We start from the raw sequence: 14,312 nt of genomic DNA, 5'->3' as shown, positions 1-14,312 counted from the left end.
CGGGACAGTCTGTTGGCTAACTTCTCCCCCCAACAGCTCTCTGCCGTCAATCGTAGTCACCTGCAAGGGGTTACTTAAAGGGATAGTCTGTATCTGGTGCTCAGCTGCAAACTCCTTACTCATGAAATTACAGGAGCTGCCTGAATCCAAAAGCGCCTTGACCTTTAGTGGGTGTCCGTTTGGCAGTTCTAGTAACACCTCTATCACTAAAGCGGGTCTGGGGGGTTCTGGCATGGGCACTTTCATTGCTCTTTGGCCTGGCTGCTGTGCCCCAACGGTGGCAGCCAGGCGTTGGCTTTTACTTGCTCCTTGCCTTCCTCTTCCTTTCCCCCAACAGCTCCTGCCATCCCTTGCCATTCCTTTCTTTGTGGGCAAACTCTGGCAAAGTGCCCTGGCTGTTGGCAGAGATAACATCTCTTGGCGCTCTTTCCCTCCTTTTTCCGCCCTTCACTGGGATTTGAAACTGCGCGCGCCCGCGCTGTTCCAACTTCCATCGGCTCTGCCGGCGGGAAAGGTGGCTCTGGAATGTCTGGAATGCGGAACTCCCTCCAACGGTCTCCTTTCCCTTCCCGCTTTTCCATAGCCCTCGCCTCCTGGCGCGCTCCTATGGCCAGCGCAGATTTGGTTAACTGGTCCATAGACTCCGCCCTGGGGCCCCGGGAAAGCTCATCTTTGACGGTTGAAGAAAGCCCCTCTTCGAAAAGCATTTGGATGGGCTCCGCCGATAGGTCCCACCCCAATTTGTGAATCAACATGGTAAATTCAGTCCAGTACTCACGGACAGATCTGCTTCCTTGCTGGCAAGCCATTAACTGCCTTCGCACCACCCCCTGCTCAATATCGCTGGAAAACATCAGGTCCATGGCACGAAAAAACTTCCTCGTGTCCTTTAAGATCTCATTATTCGCTGCCATCAGGGGTCTAACCCAATCTTTCGCCCCGGATTCGAGATGGCCAATCACATACGCCACTCGCGATTCCTCATCGGGGAAGTCATCAAACTGCAAGTTTAGAGCGTATTGCATCTCTGTTCTAAAGGCATGATAGTTCCTGGGATCCCCCCCGAATTTCTGCACCAATCCTGGCACCTTTCTGGCGAGCGGGGTGGTTTTCTCCTTTCCCTTTTCTGCATCCTGAGCCCTCCTCTCCTCAAGCCTCGCCGTTTGCAGCGCCAACTGGATCTCCAACGCCCTGTACCTTTCTTCCAGGCTTGGACCTCCTCCAGCTGCTCCTGCTCCCCCGGTTCCGGCTGGATTGCTCATGATGCTTCTCCCTGCACAAGCTGGCTTTCGGTGACTTTCGGATTGCTGTGATGGGACGATGAGCTGCTTGTGCGTAAAATGCAAGTCCCTCAGAGTTTGATCAGGCTTTCAAACCTCTGCCTGTGACGGAGCCCCTCCAGCATGGCTGCGTCAATCACTAGTAGAATCCGAAAGTGGCTGCTTTCGGAAACGTTTCCAACATAAAAGCTCCTTAACGGAAACACGTCGTCTGGCCTCTCGGCGTGACAGTTTCCGTCGAGGTGTGGGTGTCCCTATAGGAGGTCCTGAGACCTCCCCACTGGTTTCGCTTGAAGCGTCTCTGAGCCATCCCTCCGACTCACTTTCCCTTGGAGTTCTTGCTCGCCCTCTACTGGTTCCCTCTTCCGCTGCTACTGCTCTCTCACCCTCAGTGAGCCTTTGCGCCTCCGGCGCTTTAGATGTCAGTTCCCTGACACTAGGAATTAAAGCAAGTGACTTGTAATGATCAAACACATATTTAAGAATGTCAACACATTTAGACTTCTCATTCTTCATGAGCTTCATGTACAAAAGGAAATATCTAAGCTAGGATAGATAATAATATGCAATATAAATTAGGATTCCTCTAACTTGTAGCTGTGCTCAAAGGATACCTTCATTTTGTCCCAAAACATTTTGCCAATCCATTGTAAAGATACTGCAAAATCATCAACTTGCTGATTCTAACTGATATGTTTTATTTCCCTTGCTTTATTTTTTTGTTTTTTGTTTTTTACTTTCTATTTTCCTGCAGTTGAGCAGCTTTGACGGAAAGAAAGGATAGAATTTAACAAATAAATAGATACATTAATATTACTTACATCCAATGTAATCACATTAACACCAGAGAATTATTCCTTAAAGCACCAGAGTTCCATCATAAGGATCAGGCTTAGTGAAACAGACATTTACTGCATCTGAAGTAGAACTGTAGCCATTTTGTCTGTTATTTTTCCCCTTTGGCTTAGCTGCCCAGAAACTCATGGCATGCAGACAAAAGCTCATCAGCAATTCAAACACTCAGAAGAAGCACATGCTGTAGGACCCTAGGACTGTGTTGCTCCAGAATGCAGATGTGAAAACTGCATATGTGAATGCATCCACATCAAAAACTACCTATACTTAGAGAACTGTTTCAGGAAAAAGGCTAGATAGAAGCTTTCCATGTTCAGCATTTTTCGGGGTATGGGATAGCATTCAAACATGCAACTGTTAAGCTGTATTCTGAACCAATATAGTCTCAAGGAGAGCAACATAAGCTTTTTTTTCTCAATGGTTGAACCAATTCCTAGAGAAGAACAAATCAGATAAATTTGCCCTCTTGAGCTCCTGCCTTTCCCTACTGGAATGATATATCTTCTTCTCCTTTGGTGATCACTTGTAGCCGAGTAAGATTGTCTTCTATAAACATGGTTTTAACAATGAGTCTGTAAGTGACTGTGGATAACAGCATTTGGAGAAAGCCTGATTCTTTTCAAATCCATTTTATATCTGTCATTGGATCCCATATATTAACCCTAAGCACCAGCAGTTGATTTGCCACCTTGTTCTGAAACATTTACAGAATTATAACTTTCTGGACCCTGTCAGAACAACATGCTTGTGTAATGTTCTGGCATAATTCCTTCTTAAGCACTTAAGACATGGCATAAAAGGTAAAGGGACCCCTGACCGTTAGGTCCAGTCACGAACGAATCTGGGGTTGCGGCGCTCATCTCACTTTACTGGCCGAGGGAGCCAGCATACAGCTTCCGGGTCATGTGGCCAGCATGACTAAGCCACTTCTGGTGAACCAGAGCAGTGCATGGAAATGTCGTTTACCTTCCTGCCATAGTGGTACCTATTTATCTACTTGCACTTTGACATGCTTTCGAACTGCTAGGTTGGCAGGAGCAGGGACCGAGCAACGGGAGCTCACTTTGTCGCGGGGATTCGAACCGCCGACCTTCTGATCAGCAAGCCCTAGGCTCAGTGGTTTAGACCACAGAGTCACCCGCGTCCCACAAGAGATGGCATACTTGGTCTTAAATACGCAATGGGTAACTGGAACTTATGTATCCCCCAACCTCCATGTGATTTTTGTCTTCTATTGCTCAGGTTACCTGTGTTACTGGATTCTTCCTTTTTTGAGTACATTTCGCTTCATACTCTGGCCTCAGTTGGAGTTGTTGCTGTTCCTCCTCAAAATCAACTAGATCCCATTCATATTCAAGTCGAGCTTGCCGACGCTTCCAGAACTCCAAGAAAAGTGTGACTGCAATGAATAGAGTATGGTGCAAACAAAAATAAGAATAAGAAATGTCTAGTAGCAACTGAGCAAAACCAACATTCCCAGATGATACTTTCTCTATTATCTTTGTGATGGATTTGATGTCTATACAGTACATCAGTTACATAAAAAACTACTGAAGATTCCCTGGAGAAGCCATTTCTCATTTTGATGGAATTTTTGGAGCTGTGACAAAGTTAGTCAGATTCATTACTGTCTACATATTTTTGCACATTGAGGGTTGTACCACTCCATGGGATTTGGTGTGATTAAGAATATGGAAGCGCTGTTCAGTTCCATTGAAACCAATAGGACCCAAGTTATCTAAAACATGCTTAACTTCCTCTGGATCGAACCAAGTGAATTATTGCACATTTACATATATCATTACAGAATGATATTTATTGCATTCATGCCATACTTACAGAGGCTGAGATCTAGAGTTGCTCATCCAAGAATAAAAGCAACTCCAATTCAGCAAAGGTAATCTCGGCCCTGAATGGGACGCCTGGACTTTGAAAGTCATCTAATCTTCCTTGCTGTATTATACTGTATTGTTTTAACTAGTGTTTCTATACTTGTTTTGATTTTGTGTGGAGTGCCCTACCTGGGTGGATGGAGCAGCCAAGTAATTTCGTGGTCCCCGAGAGGGGGCAATGACAATAAAGATGATATTATTATTATTATTATTATTATTATTATTATTATTATTATTATTATTATATCTGCCAATTCCCCCCTTTCCCCTGCAATCCCCCCCATGTCACCTCCCACATAGTTCAGAGCTGAATACTTGGGGGGGGCATGTGGCACTGTGGTCTAAACTATTGAGACTCTTGGGATTGCTGATTGGAAGGTCAGTAGTTTGAATCTGCATGACGGGGTGAACTCCCATTGCTGTGTCCCAGCTTCTGCCAACCTAGCAGTTTGAAAGCATAGCATGGCAAGCAGATAAATAGGTACCACTACAGATGGAAAGTTTTCCATTGTGCCAGAAGCGGTTTAGTCATGTTGGCCACATGACCCAGAAAGCTGTGGACAATTACCGGCTCCCTCAGCCTGAAGTGAGATGAGCGCCACACCCCATAGTCACCTTTGACTAGACTTAACCATCCAGGGGTCATGTACCTTTACCTTTTACTTTATGTTTACAGAGGGATTCATGAGGGAGTCGTGAGCTCTCCCTCTTCCCGTGAGTGAACATTCATTCACAGGACCAAGTCATGGTCTTGTTGTTAAAAGTGCCATTGACTTGCATGCAGTAAGAGACAAACCTAAAGCTGACCCACATGGCTTGAGTGTTATTTAAGTAGAACTAACAAATATACTCACCCCAGATGCCCATAAAGATTGCAAAAAAGAGGGTAGCCACATTATCAAACAAATGGGAGTACTGGAATAAAAACACAAATTAACAATTTTACTGAAAACAACCATGGAAAAGCTATTTTTTAAAAAACAGAAATTGCAGCAATGACTACAGACCTCTGAAGACTCACACGTGGAGTTCAATCTCCAGTAATCACATTTTTGATCACATAGTGGGCACATGATAATCTTTCCCCCAATTTCAGAGTCACATATTTCTTGGCTGAAGGGGACAGATAAAATATATGTTGTATTTAATTAAGCAATAGACAGATAAATTGTGTTTTTGTGCAGATGCTGATATTTGACTTTACAAAAGGAATATAGAGAAACAGTTCCCTCTCTTTCAGTGCGCAATATTCAGCAGGGCCATACCCACAATAATGCAGTGGCACATAGTTCTACATCTGGATCATACATTTAAGCTAATGTTTCTGTACAGTGGCTCACAGGATCGCTGCACACAATGTTACAGAAGGCAAGGGGACTCAAGCTTTTCAAAGAAAAAATTGAGCCACAACAATTTGCATTGAAGTGGACAGGACAGCTGTCATCAGTCAACTGGTCATGATTCAATCTAACCAACACGACCATGTAAATTACTCTTACCTACTCATATTTTCATTCATTGTGAATGCACCATACAGGAAACAGATTAATCCAACGATAGCGGCAAAGAACAGCATCTCAGTGTAGAACCCCAGCCAGGCAAAGTAGATTCCAATCCTCTCCCCATAATACTTCCTGTGGGAAAGTAACGTGGAATGGAAAGTAAGGGAATGCAAGAAACAACCAGCATCTTAAAAAGGGGGAGGAAAGGGGAGAAAAGCTTGGAAGACTAATTGCAAATAAAGATACAGGGCTAGATTTGGATGACAAGTTTTCAGGCAAAATTCAAAGGAATGCTACTGAGTTGACTGTAAAACAATTCTCAGAATTTCTTGTTCTTATTTGTGCCCTAATTACATGGATAGCTAGTTTTTGCTCATGTGTTGCCCAGCAACCAGATATGATTCTCCCTCCCTTCATTTTGATTTTAAAGCTGCCTTAGACCCTGGCATGAAGCCATGGAAGTGATGATATGAACATGGCCAGTGACAGCACCTTTAACATCCACAGAACGTTGTTTAGCATAATTGGTCAAACAGCCAGTTGGGAAGCTGAACACCAGAGAAAAGGAATCTAACAGTTCAAAGTACATCCTTTTACAGCTATACATTGACATTGTACCCTCACCTCAAACAAAATGAAGCATTTGGTGGGGGGGAGGGTTACTTGGAAAACAAATCTGATTCTAACATAGGAAGACACTCACTGCAATGAGAAAAGAGGGCTTTACGGTGTGATGTAAAGAGAAACAATATTGACACCTGTACTGGGACAGGTCAAAAATCTCATGCAAAACATTTTTCATTCTTTCTGCTTTTGAACGTTCCAATGATGATCTTGGCACATACAGGTCTCCCAGCTATCTAGCTATATATCTTCACTTCCATTATTAGAAATTGTATCCCATTGGATACCCTCCCAAAGGGGAGCCCAAGGCAGCAAACAAGAAGGTACCAAAATAACACAGTAGTGGTTTTTTAAAATTAAAAAAATTAAAATAACAAAAAAACAGTTATATATCTTCAGATTCAAGGTTGCTGGAAACCATTTTTTTCAGCCATTAAATGCCTGGTTGAACAGGGGTGTTTTAAGATTCCTCTAGAGTGTTGATAATGAGGGAGACCACACACCCCACCCCACCAGGGAGGACAGCACACAAATGGAGAATGGCCAATGAGCAGGTCCTGTCATGGGTCAGCAACAACAGGGCAGCGGGAAGTGGCAGCACCACCAACAGGGTCTCTCCTGTGAATTGTAGTGACTGAGATAGTGGGCCTTGGGAAAGGTACTCTTTTAGGCATATGGCCCCCAAGCCTTTTAGGGCACTGGTACTAATACCTTGAATTGGGCCAAAGAACTCACTGGCAGCCAGTGCAACTTTCAGGATTGACAGAACATGGTCCTATCAGGATGCCCCACTCAACAATCTAGCATTCTGCGTTAGCTGCAGCTGCCTGAACAATTTCAAGGTCAGTCCCATGTAGAACACACTGCAGCAGTCCAGGCAGGAGGTCATTAGATTGTGGACCCCTAAGGCCATTTTACAATTTTTGAGGTTTCCTTGAACTATGGAATAATCTACAAATTAAAGTATATACAGTGGTGCCCCGCAAGACGAATGCCTCGCAAGACGAAAAACCCGCAAGACGAAAGGGTTTTTCGGGTTTTGCGACGCTTCGCTAGACGATTTTCCCTATGGGCTTGCATCGCAAGACGTAAGCCCATAGGGAAATCTCGGGGACCTTTTTTTAAATGCTGGCGGTGGGGAGCAAAGCCTTTTTCCCCCCTCCGGACTTCAGAAGAGGTCCAGGAAGGCCGGCGGGGGCGAAAGGCTTTGCTCCCCACCGCCAGCATTTTAAAAGCGGTCCGGGATAGCAGGGAAGCGCTTCCCGCTATCCCGGACGGCTTTTGAAGGCAGGCAGGGGGGGCAAAGACTTTTGCCCCCCCGCCCGCCTTGGGAAGAGGTCCTGGACCTCTTCCCAAGGTGGGCGGGGGGCAAAAGTCTTTGCCCCCCCTGCCTGCCTAACCAGGGGCTTTTAAATCGCCCCGGGACTGTCCGGGGCGATTTAAAAGCCCCCGGACGGCTTTTGAAGCCTCCCCCCGCCGCCCGGCATCGGGGCATCGTCCCGATGCCGGGCGATGGGGCGAGAAAGCCTCCCCCCGCCGCCCGGCATCGGGGCATCGTCCCGATGCCGGGCGACGGGGCGAGAAAGCCTCCCCCCGCCACCCGGCTTCGGGGCATCGTCCCGATGCCGGGCGACGGGGCGAGAAAGCCTCCCCCCGCCGCCTGGCATCGGAACCATGTCCCGATGCCGGGCGACGGGGCGAGAAAGCCTCCCCCCGCCGCCTGGCATCGGAACCATGTCCCGATGCTGGGCGACGGGGCGAGAAAGCCTCCCCCCGCCGCCCGGCTTCGGGGCATCGTCCCGATGCCGGGCGACGGGGCGAGAAAGCCTCCCCCCCGCCGCCCGGCTTCGGGGCATCGTCCCGATGCCGGGCGACGGGGCGAGAAAGCCTCCCCCCGCCGCCTGGCATCGGAACCATGTCCCGATGCTGGGCGACGGGGCGAGAAAGCCTCCCCCCGCCGCCCGGCTTCGGGGCATCGTCCCGATGCCGGGCGACGGGGCGAGAAAGCCTCCCCCCCGCCGCCCGGCTTCGGGGCATCGTCCCGATGCCGGGCGACGGGGCGAGAAAGCCTCCCCCCGCCGCCTGGCATCGGAACCATGTCCCGATGCCGGGCGACGGGGCGAGAAAGCCTCCCCCCGCCGCCTGGCATCGGAACCATGTCCCGATGCCGGGCGGCGGGGCGGGAAAGCCTCCCCCCGCCGCCCGGCTTCGGGGCATCGTCCCGATGCCGGGCGACGGGGCGGGAAAGCCTCCCCCCGCCGCCCGGCTTCGGGGCATCGTCCCGATGCCGGGCGACGGGGCGGGAAAGCCTCCCCCCGCCGCCCGGCTTCGGGGCATCGTCCCGATGCCGGGCGACGGGGCGAGAAAGCCTCCCCCCCGCCGCCCGGCTTCGGGGCATCGTCCCGATGCCGGGCGACGGGGCGAGAAAGCCTCCCCCCGCCGCCCGGCTTCGGGGCATCGTCCCGATGCCGGGCGACGGGGCGGGAAAGCCTCCCCCCGCCGCCCGGCTTCGGGGCATCGTCCCGATGCCGGGCGACGGGGCGAGAAAGCCTCCCCCCGCCGCCTGGCATCGGAACCATGTCCCGATGCCGGGCGACGGGGCGAGAAAGCCTCCCCCCGCCGCCTGGCATCGGAACCATGTCCCGATGCCGGGCGACGGGGCGAGAAAGCCTCCCCCCGCCGCCCGGCATCGGAACGATGTCCCGAAGCCCGGCGGCGGGGCGGGAAAGCCTGGGCGCGCTTGCAACTCTCCGCAAGGAGCGCGCTCCTTGCGGAGAGGTCCGCGCCTCTCCTGGACCTTTTCTGAAGGCAGGCGGGGGGGGGGCAAAAGTCTTTGTCCCCCCTGCCTGCCTTCCCAGGGGCTTTTAAATCGCCCCGGACAGCGGAGAAGTCCTCCGCTGTCCCGGGCGATTTTAAAATGCCGCCCGCCAGAAGAGGTCGGGGGAAGGCGGTTTCCATAGGAACGCATTAATTGATTTTCAATGCATTCCTATGGAAAACCGTGCATCACAAGACGAAAAACTCGCAAGACGAAGAGACTTGCGGAACGAATTAATTTCGTCTTGCGAGGCACCACTGTATTGCAAGGCAATGCAAAAGCTGGCGCTTTCATTACGACAAGAGTACCCAATTGCTCACCTGATAAGGTCCAAGGGCTGTTCTTTGAAAAAACGAGGAAACCTTGCCCATTCTCTGTAGAGGGTGTACCTTTCATTTTCACACTTCGGGTCATTCGCCCTCTTCCAGTACTGGCACTGTGTCAGCGTGGACAATGAAATAAAGCAGAAATAAAACAGATCAGTAAACGGCAGCATGTGTTCTGCAACACTGGTTCCTCCTAAATATGTACCAGGATAATATATGTAGAAATTGGTACAATTCTATGTATATGACAGGCTGGGGGCGGGTGGCAACAAATAGCTATTTATAGTATTAAGACCAACAACGTGGGCATTCCTTAAGAACAAGCACACTTAATCTGAAACTTGGGGACTGCATCTCTGCCCGGACTAAATAATATATATTTTAAAACTTAACTGACTGTGGGGCAGCAACAAGCAGGAGTGGATGGCAGGGAATTAACTACGCTGGCATCCCTGTGGCTTACCAGGAGGGAGAAGGGAAGGGGCAGTGCAACAAAGAAACTGGGATTGTGCAGATGTACTCCTCCTGCCAGCGTGTCATCAGAGCACAGACCTTCCTGCTGCCTACCTTCCCCACCTCGCCCTGGCAAGTTGCAGTTATTCTAGTGCCAGGAACAGGTTGTGCTTACTCTCCCAGCAATTAAGGCACTAATTATTTTTCAAATTCTCAAACTATTTAGGCATAGAAGTTCAGGAGTCTTGCAATATGCAATTCTGTTGTGTTAATATACAAAGTGCTGATCAACTTGTATTCAGGAAACCCTATATCCCATCTTGATCGCTGAGATCATCAGGAGCCAGGCCCATGTTACAGAGGCCCGACTGGCCTCTACCAGATGCCAGGCTGGTTGCAAGCACTGAAAACAGTCTTCTAGCAAAGATTCAGCAGACACCCTTGTTTTTGATGTTTCGCTTGAAGGAATCTCTACCTTGTTATGCAGGCAGGTCCATGCAACTGCTTAATTTTTTTTTTAGCAATTAGGAATTAAAATGATCATTTTGTACTATTTTATATTCCATTGCATATATTGTTGCATTGTATATATTGCTGTTCTTGTTATATCACATGAACTGGCACTGTGAAAGTATTTTAATGAATACATAAAAGGCCACAATTTCCTAACATAGTTTCTAAAAACAATTATGTGCCCCATTCATATATAAACTGCTAAAAAGAAAATCCAAAAATGCGCTCCAGTGAAGCACTTGTTGTATGCCGCCAGAGGGCGCTTTGACACTAAACTTTAACCCTGCAATAACCACCCCAGTTTGACAGCACAGTTGTAATTAACCTTCTTCCCCTCCTTGCTCTTTTCCCGAGGCTTGCACAGGTGTTATGTTACGTTATGTTATGTTGTAAGCAGTTTCCCATAGCAGTAGTCACAATTACAGAGAATCACACATACTATGTCTTCCCCAGGAGGTGTTACTTAAAAACAGATAAACTGAGGTTTGGAAAACAGGGAAGTACTCTGAAATGAATGAATGAATGAATGAATGACAAAAAAAATACCTACATCATGAAGAGGATAAGCAGCAGTATAGGTGCCATTATTCAAGAGCCGTTTGATTCCAAACTTCTTTTTCCCTTCTTCTGTTCCATATGGACACCTTGTTAAAATATAGAAAACCTAAAAGAGGGAGAGAGAAACCAACCAACCCCACAGTTTAAAATGAATATACTATGATTATCAGGTAATCTACTGGTAATTTTCCTTCGCAACTGTTCTTCACTGCAGTGCGTGGATACAAAACATTTTCCACACTCCAAAAATAGATATGTTAGTCAAATAAAATTATATTTGACCTTTAAACTAATTTATTAACCCATTACCTTTACCGACTAAAATACTTCAATATAAGGCTCCAGAACGTTGAATTGCACCTCATGTGTGCTAATGTGTCGGAAGTACTCACAATTCTGTTCCTGACAGACGGGGAGAAAAATGTATTTTCGTCTTCAATGAGGTAGAGTTCCTGCCTTTCTTTGCTGAATGGGGCTGTGAAGTAATCTGGTTCTGGGTGCATCACAATTTCAGGCAGCCTAAATGGCCAAGATATCCAATCAAAAGGGTTTTCCGCAGTACAAGGGATATCATTTTCTTTGATGGGCATTTTTATGCTCAGTACTTCAGCATATGTGATCAGAACCTCCCATGGCGCATGAATCTTCACAAAGTAAGTTTTGCCATTGTCAGATTCCTACGAAGGAAATGATAAGGTTTGAGGTTAAACAGGCAATACTTTCACATTCATACATCTATGAAGAAGCTTCACATTAAATACAGATATCATCTATGGGAGCTAGTGCCACTGCATCCACGTAGTAAGCAAAAACAAGATTACTTTGGGTGGTACTGAACTCCTGTGACCTGCCAGTGCAAAGATTTCCACATGGGTAATAAAACTTTCTCTCCTTTTTGGACCCTCCACTATGAGCATCCTATGCCCTCACTAAATCTGCTCCAGAAGGGAACACCTGGAACAGATTTTTTTGGGGGGGTGCAGAATGAAGAGAAAGGGAGAACATTTCATTACCCATCGAGAAATCCTTCCTCTGATGAAATGACAGACCTAGTGCTACATTGGACTCTAGCATAAATATTTATTTAGCCTTTACCACCATTTTTAATCCACCATTACAAGTATTTCTGGGCAATATACATTTCTTAAAAAACAAAATACCATAAAATATAAACATGCAAAATAAACCTTTAAAATATTTTTTAAACTTCAGACTAAAACCAGAAACAAGCCCTAAAAGGCGTATTTTGAACATATTGAGAAAGTGCAGTTTAGAAAGCTTGTGCTTCTATTCTATGTCAAGCCGCCCTGTTTGCTATTCATCTCATTACTCTTCTAGGTATTTGATAACATTTTGTACATCATAGTCCAAAAGAAATACTAAATTACATTTAAATCTCGCTGAAACCAATAGTGCTAACTTGTTCTATTAATCCCAGTGGGAGTCAATCATGACCAATCATCTACAGGCAAAATGGGAGAATAATGAAGACCAAGAGAAGCTAGTTGTGCTCATCAGAAGTGGTCCATATTCTGTCTCCATACAAAACCTTTATTTAGACCACATGCCTGAAGATTTTCTGCATTTACAGCTTAATGCTCTTCTAGCCCTTCTTTTTCCTTTATTGTAGGCCTTTAACAAACCTCCCACTGATGATAGCTGAAGGATTACAGCTTATCAACAAGATCTACAAAGAGGCTCTATTTCCATGGGGCTACACTTCTCATCTCCCGTACCCCCGCACAACAAAGGATAATGGGCACAAAACAAACCCTAGGCACACCTGGAATCAGAAGATGTCATAATCAGAGCAACTGCCATACTTTGAGTTAAGAAAGTGAAATTCCTCAATCTTGAAACTACTTGCTGAGACTTCTCCTATAGAAGCATTGTTGTTGCAGCTGGACTGTGCAGTCTCCTGATCCCAGGTATGTCTTGGGCTTGACAGGCAGAGGAGCACCTCTCCATGTTGTTAGGCACTGCAGGGTTTTGGATGACACCTAAAGGTCACAGAACCTCTCCAGGAATGGAATGCATCACTATTTTCTGATCAGCATCTAGCACGCTGTTAACAAACAAATCTTAAACATGGTGCTGGCAGGGAGGTGAAAGATGCCACAATTCAATAGACATTCTATTTCCTAGCAATTTCCAAGCAGAGTTCTTCTTCCCCCCTCTAGTTTAAGCATATGTTCAAGAAGTAAGAATGCATAATAATGCTTCGTTACCTTCTTGTCTTCAGTTTCTAGTTCCAGGCCAGCCTTCTCTAGATTGTTCTCAAATTCTCGTCTCCGTTCCTGAAGGAAAACAAATCTCTTTACTTCTTATTAAAATAGTAGGTGCATTTAAATCGATAAATACCTGTTATGTGTCAAAGAAATGTTCTCAAGGGCAGCCCAATACAAAGCACAGTGCAATGGTCTAAAAATGATATTACCATTCTCTTGGTGACAGTAACCACATCTTGGGTGAAAAAGAAGAGAGATCATAGCCACCTTAGTAGCCAAACTGTCAACTGGCCATGGCTGCTCCCTGGACATCCAGCAGCAGAAAAGGCATATCATTTAAAGGGATGTTTTTCTAGCTAGATGAAAATGTCCCTGCCTTAGGTGACCATTTTACATTGTTTTCTGTTTTATGGTAGGACTATAAATCACACCAACACATGTGTAAAAGGCAGTAACTAAACAAACAAAAATAATATTTATCAGCACCTATTTAGAATGACTTGAACAGTTTCCTTAACAGACTTCCTGTTTTATATTGTAGACCCATCCCAAGTTCACCCTCAGGGTAACAGTTGAAGGCAGACTTCAATTTCCCATGGTACAGTTTTATGAAGATAAAAAATAGGCACCGAAGTCCAGTGATTAAAGTTAATGATTCTGAAAGAAGTTTAATATAATGAACAGATAATACATGTTATCTTAGAGAAAACCTGTGCTATCAATGTAAAAAGAAGTTCACTTTCAGATAACAGTGCTGATTGCTCCTAACCTTCAAATAATCAGCAAAGTGATAACATGTTTACAGTGCATGTATTATAATTCAGGGGTTCTCATGCAAGGCTTTCGCTTTGTTACGACTCTTTGGAAGGCATCACCAGTAGTCTCCCTTTCACATCTCTCAGATGTCCTACATTGTAAAGAATGTTTTGCATTTGTGATTACTACCTACAAGATGGCACAGTCCACATTGGGGTGGGGGGGGGAGAGAAACAGAACATGGCCTTTTATTTTAGGCAAATGATTACTACCATTTTGGTTCTTTAGTAAAATCAACAAGCCTAGCACCAGGAAAATCCACTAGGTGGACAAACAATAAGTGAAAATGACATGTGCAACAGTGGATAAATTCCAAACATTTGCCTGTTTCTAATTTGTTGCCAAAGTTTGTGTTATTTTGATCCAGGTAAGTCAACACCAGAAATACCAAAAACAACTAGTGCTTTTTTGGTTAGATTATAAAATTTCCACAATAGGGGAAAGGGA

At 46.2% G+C, this 14,312-nt stretch overlaps 1 protein-coding gene across 8 annotated transcripts in view; it reads right to left on the bottom strand.

Annotated features, from left to right (window-relative positions):
- Positions 1–14,312, bottom strand: part of ANO5 (anoctamin 5) — a 66,107-nt gene that overhangs the window by 21,040 nt on the left and 30,755 nt on the right. For all 8 annotated transcript variants that reach the window (XM_081927504.1, XM_081927505.1, XM_081927506.1 and 5 more), the window contains 8 exons: positions 13,050–13,118; positions 11,214–11,498; positions 10,814–10,927; positions 9,292–9,407; positions 5,527–5,661; positions 5,035–5,140; positions 4,882–4,942; positions 3,383–3,534 (listed from right to left, as the gene is read on the bottom strand). In XM_081927504.1, coding sequence (XP_081783630.1) covers positions 3,383–3,534; positions 4,882–4,942; positions 5,035–5,140; positions 5,527–5,661; positions 9,292–9,407; positions 10,814–10,927; positions 11,214–11,498; positions 13,050–13,118 — 1,038 coding nt within the window. The remainder of the gene's footprint in view (positions 1–3,382; positions 3,535–4,881; positions 4,943–5,034; positions 5,141–5,526; positions 5,662–9,291; positions 9,408–10,813; positions 10,928–11,213; positions 11,499–13,049; positions 13,119–14,312) is intronic.

The sequence above is a fragment of the Podarcis melisellensis genome (genome assembly GCF_964234715.1).
Source record: "Podarcis melisellensis genome assembly, chromosome: 1".
Lineage (NCBI taxonomy): Eukaryota > Metazoa > Chordata > Lepidosauria > Squamata > Lacertidae > Podarcis > Podarcis melisellensis.
The sequence above is the reverse complement of the archived record's forward strand: the minus strand, read 5'-3'. Positions and strand labels throughout refer to the sequence as shown.